This window comes from Thermobia domestica, chromosome 3 (genome assembly GCF_964235325.1).
Source record: "Thermobia domestica chromosome 3, izTheDome1.hap1.1, whole genome shotgun sequence".
In the NCBI taxonomy this organism is placed as follows: Eukaryota; Metazoa; Arthropoda; class Insecta; order Zygentoma; family Lepismatidae; genus Thermobia; species Thermobia domestica.
In genome coordinates this window covers 129,441,747-129,449,360 of record NC_137456.1, presented here as the reverse complement: position 1 = coordinate 129,449,360, position 7,614 = coordinate 129,441,747, and the positions used below count along the sequence as shown (strand labels likewise).

Sequence of the window (7,614 nt, the reverse complement as noted above, 5' to 3'; positions counted from 1 at the left end):
ATAAAAAATATATAAACATAAAAATATATAAAAAATTAGAAACATCAAAGTACCAAAGTACATTGTCGGACCTCTTTGGGGGGGCGGCCCCTCTGGACCCCTCCCTTCCCTACGCCACTGGCTCATGTGGTTCGGATCCTACGTTAAGCTGTAGATCCACGTCTCATATAGTCTCGCTGCTGAAAGGGACGCTAAATTAAAAATCAAATCAAAGGTTCATTACAAAAAAAAAAAAAAAAAGCTTGTTTTCGCAATAGCCTGAGAAGAAGACGTAAGTATATAGCATTAGTACCATCAAGTCACAGATGACCTCATCGGTGAGCGCATAAAGAAGAGAAAGAAAAAGAAATTCCGAAAGTGATGTAAGATAGGGAGTGTCAAGCTGGCATAATGCCAAGTCAATGGAGAATTCATTCAATGTTTTTCATTTTGTTTTCTTGATATTTATTTTCAGTTCTTATATTGATATTGCAGAAAAGTTAGCATAAAATTGAGAGGTAATTATTCTGTTTCATTTTTTTTTTATCACAGTGAATGAAATGAAATAGTGATTAATTCACATAAGTAGGTTACGATCTATATACTGTGTGAATGAGCTAAGTTCAAATGAAGTGAAGTAGGTTTTAAAGAAATATACATGTAGATCGAATCAATGTGACACTGCAACACACAACCTTTATAATGATATTTTTAAAATGGAAAATGTAGATTATTTTTATAGGATTAATCAGGAACAGTTACAAGAAATAGCAAAGTTTCACCTTAATTTGTACGAAGACTCATTCAGAAGTCAATTCAATAGATTTATTCAGAGGAATATTAGATATTGAGTTTAGCTTCATTAATGAACGTTTCCTTTAGCCTAGCCGGCAATCGTGGGACGTAAAACTTAGATTTCATTTCATTTTAGTTTGATTAATGTTACTTTTCTCATGTTGAAAATACTGGCTGCATACAGGTTTACTGTTGGCGCACCACTAGAAGGAATTGTTGAAAAGTTACACTTCTCTTACTAATTACTTCTTAATGTTTCCAAAAAAGGCTTCCACTAGGCGACAGGAAAATATCTCATTTGGCATAGATAATATTCAAGGAGGCCATCAGAACTAATTGTTGAAAAAATACAATTCTTTTACGATTTGCGTATAAATACAGTTTCGGGTGTGTAGCATAAAAACTGCAGTACAAAAAACAAAAATTTATGCTAGGTGGCCACTAAGAGGACGAATGCTATATAACCGAGCCAGGGTAAGGCGAAGCGGTGGCGCGTCAGTGGTGGTGAGTTTGCGCACAAGCGAGGATACTGGAAAGAAGTGAATTTTAGCAATGATACAATTTTCAGTAGCACTTGTTATGCTTTCATACTAGTAACGCTGCACGTGTAAATGTAAAATATATTTTCTGTACACTGTGCAGAAATGTTCAGCCGATGGAAAATAGCATCTATTAGAACCGTCTTTCATATGCACGCACTCATTTTATCCTTCGTAAAGCACTTGTACTGATTTTGCACTAGTATGGCTGGACGTGTAAACCTAAAAGAAGTACAGATTGTATAGTATGCTGTATCATTGTGTATTTAATTATGTCGCCTGCAGAAGTTTATTAATTATAAACATGTCTTTTCATGCAAAGTATTGAATTTTCCCAGTAAATCTTCCAAAATGTGGTGCGCCAGGATATAGGGTTATGTCAGGAACAATTACAAGAAATACCATACCTAAGTTTCTTCTAGTTTAGACGAAGACTGTTATTCAGAAGTCAATTCCGGAGAATTATACAGAATATTAATATTAGATATATTAAATTTAGTTTATTTCCTGTAGCCCAGCCGGCATACTCTTGGGACGTAAAACTTAGATTTCATTTTATTTTAGTTTGCTTAATATGACTTTTCTCACGTAGAAAGTACTGCTGTTATCGCGACCCCTCGTTTCCTCTATTGCAGTTACTGATGTAACACTAAGCAAAAGTATAATCATAGGACTAATTAATTTTCAGAAGAATTGAGATAAAATAAAAGGGAAAATTTACCAATTCTTTTTTAAGATTCAAAGACGATTGTCCAGTGATTCACATCAAAACCATCGAACTGAAAGATCAAAACTAACTTGATGTCCCTATTTATAAGTGTAGAGATTGTTATAGGGAAACTGAGGGAAAGGGAGTTATTTTCTTACGCAGACACAAGAAATTGCACTACTTTAAACCATGATATTAGAAAACGATTATAAAAATTTCCTGTATTCCCCTACCCACCGTTCCTAACACGCCTGAACTGTCCTCCAGTTTTGCCCTGTACTGACCCGGACTAATGCAATACTAGATTGTTGTGACCACTCGACATAGATTGGTGCGTGATTTTGACGTTGTGGACACGAAACCACAGCAGTAGTATTTCCTACAGCGGAATGACTCCAACCTCAGATGCTGATAACTTTCACCAAACATAAATTTAAATAAACCATTCCCGATTAATATTCTCGTGAATAATATTACTACATTATACTCTTAATATAAGTAACGCATATTGTTTAAAAAAGAAATAATATCTCACATATTGCGATCAAGTGTACTTTTATTTTACCAAACTGTTTCTGCATTGTGTCGCATTCGACAATAGCTTGTAAAAAATTGGGGGAAAGTATTTTAATTTCTCAAAATGTCCATTTGGACTTATTTCGTGTTCCTAATTGAAAAACGATCAAATAAATGTAAACCTCTCGTACTCCAACAACTCTTCTTTTGAGCGATGTACTATTTACTGCAAACCCGTAATCTTTTTTGTAACGACATAGGTAATGTAGAACTAGTTTTGTAGAATTGTGGAATATTATATTTGATGACATTCAATATGCATTAACACAAGGATAGATACTAGTGATGGGTAGCTCCGGAACGATTCATTCCACAAGAACGAATCCCTCAGTAGAATGAAAAGGTCGGATCTTCGAACAGGATTAACTTCTGGAGAATTAAAAAGCTAATTTTCTTCACTCAGTGAAATTGACGGATCCATTCAGTTGATGGTATCAAACAGTAAGCACTTGATTCAGCTCTGGATTGATTTGGACAAAAACAATGTTTCAAAACAGGCGGACTTTCAGGATACGGTAGGAAAATTAACTTTTTTGTTTGTTTGTTTGTTTGTATAACTAATATGATTGCTTTGTGTGAAGAAAAGAATCAGGTTACACACTTGTGGAGGAACTCTGAATTATTCAACTAACCATAATCAAAGGATTCGGTCCAGAAGAACGAATCCTTATTTTGAGAAATAAAATTTTAGAACCACATAGGGAATCGGAGTTATTCAGTGATGTGCAATCAAAGGATTCAGTCCTAAGGAACGAATCATTGTGTGAAATGGATTAAAAAGAATCAGATTCTCCGTTGCTAGTAGCTATGATAACATTTAACGCCATAGATTAACTTGAAAAGTAGGCTTAAGTTTTAGAAGGTGGTCAAAACATGTGGATTACCTTACGTCGGTCAGTTTATCATAATCTAAAAAAATAAAATAAAATAAAATAAAATTAAAAGATAACGAAGTTAACTAGTTTATATTTGTTTAAAACCAGAGTGAATTGATTTAAATCGAGATTTAAATCACTTGATTTTTTTAAAATAAAAATATTGATTTAAGTCAAATTCCGAAATAAATTAATTTAAAGTGAAAATAAGTAAAATCCAGCCTCTGTTGTGTCATTTCAATTATGGAAGATAATCATAATACAATAAGATGCAAATGTATGTACAGCACACTATGAAAACGAGTGCTTCATGCAGAGGATGATTAGGGAAAATCCTGTTTTCAACGGGTAACGGAGGAATTCTGCTTTCTTATCTTCGTAACATAAGGTTTTTAAATCGTTAACTATTTAAAAAAAATCACCATGAGCATTTGAGACGAAAATTCTTTTGTATGCGCGTCTGTTTGTTTGTTCCCAGATAATAGGGGCGTATTTATAAAGGGGTCCGATTCCCTCTCCGAAAATTAAAAATATTTTTTAGATTTTATAACTTTAGGCGAAATTTGCGTATTTTATATGTATTTCGTGCCGCAAGCTAGTTTGTTTTGTTTTTTTAAGGTATGCCCCTGCCAAATATGAGTAACTGGTACTTTTTCCTTAGTGCTTAAGAAACATTGTTTGGGATTAGAGATGCAAAATAGCCGGCTTTTTAGGGAAAAAACTGAAATTTTGGCTTTTTTCATTTTCATGACTTTTCTATCTAAATAGCTTTCTTGGAGTATACTCTATAGTTAAACAAGATTTCATGACCTAAATGCCATATTTCCCTCTAGAATTCACCATCATGTTAGATGGAGCACATGTTTTATGAATTAAACAACAAGTACGTAGTATTTGAAAGCAATTTTAGAGGCTATATAACTTTATTTTAACTTCCGAGTTATCGACATTTTTTTTTTCTTTCTTCTTTAGATCATTTTATTTTTAGTTATTCGTGTTTCATTTCTTAGAGCTTTGTACCTAGTTTTCTAGCACATAGTTAAGCTTACGGTATGTTTTTCAATATATCCATCAGAGCATACTTCCACATTTCTGTTATACTGTAGCTGTGTAATGATGTAGCAATAATCTTCCGAATGCAATCTTGAATACCATTTTATACAAATAATCAGTACAGATTTCGAAAAGTGTTTTGGGAGGCTTTTTTCTTATTAATGAATAGTTTTTTTTAATGCTGATTTTCATTTGAGGAAAGCTTGAAGTTTATGAGTAAAGACATAACTAAAATTTCGTTTGTTTTAGAAATTCCGTAATTTCAGAGAACAGGCTTCAATCCGAAAGACATCCCCACCCTAACCCCCGTTCGCAAATCCGCATTGCTGGTAATTAGTAATAACAGCAATTTAAAACACAAGAAATGAAATCAGCCAGGAATCACAATACAGCACTCTCTCTACATTCACAGATGGAATTAAGAACTTTTGTCGGAATGGTCGAATGCGGGACTGATCCCGGATTTCCCAATGTGCTTGACTTAAATGTATTTCGTAGTTTATATATATATATATATATTAGGGAAAGTTTCGTAATGACATGTTGAATTCTTGAGAAAAATTCAGAAACCTTCAGGACTGGGTAAACCATGATGGTGGTTATATATTCCAGAGCCTTGGAAACCAAACGCTCAGATGAACATTATTACACATATGATCCATGAACAGAAAATTCAGTATTTTCCTGACTCTAAACAACCTTAAGGAACAGTCAGTGCATTACAGAATTTGGGACCTTACCGATTTTGCAGGTCCGAAGCATCTGATAGGTGGTAAGAGATTATTCCGTATGTACTAAATGAATAGAAAATGCATTTTCAGCAATTCTGTTCCATTTCAAAGAAGTTTCTGTAGAGGTAGCAAAAGCGGAAGCAAGAGGTGCATTAACAAATTAGGTGATTTTTGAGCGTCCCATACAAAGATTGCATTTTTTCAGTCTTTTCAAGTAATACATTGAATTGTAATAAAACAATGATTATTTTTCATTATTACTCTAATACGAATGTTTAATGAAGTCTCGGAAGTCAGACATAATAAACTTATAGGCTACAACAGATTGATGAGGGAATGATTTTTATTTATTTATTTAACAATCACCAGATGCAGCTCAGAGGCTATTTTATACTGGATATCTAACAACAACATGGAAAGGATTTGGGAAGGTATCGGCCAGGGCCTGTTTTAGTAGGTACCATCCCGGCATTTGCCTGGTAGGACTGAGGGAAATACTGGAAAATCCCAGTCAGGATGTTCGGCAGCGGGAATCGAACCCATGACCTCCTGAATGCGAAGCCAACGTTGTACCACTTGAGCCACTTGATAACGTAATGAACAAAGAGAAGAACATGTTACTTTTGAGAAGGCTACAGCGCCGAACTTAGATTTGTTTTGTGCGTGTGTTCAAAAAATATATTATTATCTTCCGATGTGTTATTTGTTTGAACTCACACACATAATACAATAAATTCTGTATGTCATGTAACAGTTTTTCCTTGTTTTTGTATTTTTAATTCACACTAAAAAATATTGCTTATAATGCATATGAAAGTTAAAAGTTAACTGCAACTTATTATATACATGGATTAATTTTTTGGGAATTCATAATAAAAATGTGTTAAGTATTAAAATTGTTTGAAATATGTTTTCGAAATTCATGTTTATTTTCGAGGTTTTGTATTATCTGCATCCACTACTACTTAAATGAGTTTTGTATTGTAAAGAAGCGAAACAAAATCTGCTTTATCAATTTAAAGGAGAATTTGGAAAAAGCCCAAAATTTCCCAAAGAGCGAAGCAGAAAAAACCGAGTCCCCCACCCCCCTAAAAAAGAAGACGGTTTCTTTCCGAACCCTTGCATCTCTATTTGGGATTGAAATAAGTTAACGACTGGCAATCAATTCAAAATTCAAGCCCAATACTTTCACTTAAATGGCATAATTAACATTTAATATTAATTCCTAATGTTTTATCTTCAGTTCGTGACTTGTATTACGCGAGAAGAAAGATTTGATTTAAATTTAAAAAAAAAAAAAAATTCCACCCTGTTTAAAACTCGCAGACATCTTACCTGTATTATTTACTCACGGAAACTATACAATGCGTACTTAATATTCAATTAAAAAATAAAAAGAAAACATTCTAATATTGCACCGAAATAGGTGAATGAGAGTTAGTGTAGAGTTTTTCTTGAAAATTATGAATTAATACAAGAGTTCCTATTATCTAACATTGTCAATGAAAATGTGTTCTACTTTTTTTAGACATGTCAACATTAATAGTATTTTAGGTGAAGGTTTGTCATCAAAATAAACGGCGTTTATGAATTGTTATGTGAATCGTGTATTGGCATAACAAAAAGGAATATAAATACATATTCTTCAGAATATGTCTATATTACACCGTACCACCTCGCAAATTGATAGGAATGTATTTTAGCCATATTACGTTATAGCTAAGAACCAGCAAGTACAGTGAACTTTATAGAATAAGATAAATCTGTGCGCTTACAGTATCAGTGTTCCACATCAAAAAAGTGAATGAGCGTATGATTCATCCTGGTATTTGCTGTCTCTTAGCTTTTATAGTCACATTAAATAAAGTGGACAAACTGATGCAGAACTATGTGATCTAAATTGTGAAACAGTTGTGTAAACAGTAGTTTCTTTTATCCTGTCTAAAATTCAAGATTATTTTTGAGTTAAATCTGTCAATATCCTTTGCAGTTAAGGAATCTAATTATGGAGAACGCGGAAGGTGAAGAAGCTCTGAAGGAGAATGATGAACCCGGAACTCCATGCTCCGACTATGACTATGACAACCTTGCCTTTCCTGACGATGATTGTAACGTGGATGGCCCATCTTCAATGCCTACTGGAGGACAGACCTGTAAGTATCATTAAGAATTATTGAAATTCCTTTATTTCAGCTTATTCTCTCAAACGTTACTCCAGTGGAGCTGAACGATTCCAACACCTCTGGTACGTGGGGTCCCGGGTTCGAACCCAGCTCCTGCCAAGTAAACTTTCTGGTGGACAAACACCGTGTGCGTACGTTTTCTCGAGGTTCTTTCGTTTTCTCCCACTTTCTTCA

The 7,614-nt window shown here is 33.9% G+C and overlaps 1 protein-coding gene across 2 annotated transcripts in view; it reads left to right on the top strand.

Moving 5' to 3' along the window:
• The first annotated feature begins 335 nt into the window (after positions 1 to 335).
• Positions 336 to 7,614, top strand: part of Pld (Phospholipase D) — a 96,167-nt gene continuing 88,888 nt past the window's right edge. The window contains exons 1-2 of one of the 2 annotated variants that reach the window (XM_081751687.1): positions 336 to 497; positions 7,248 to 7,410. In XM_081751687.1, coding sequence (XP_081607813.1) covers positions 7,263 to 7,410 — 148 coding nt within the window. In that variant the 5' untranslated portion in view covers positions 336 to 497; positions 7,248 to 7,262. The remainder of the gene's footprint in view (positions 498 to 7,247; positions 7,411 to 7,614) is intronic. The other variant, XM_081751688.1, reaches the window with a different exon arrangement.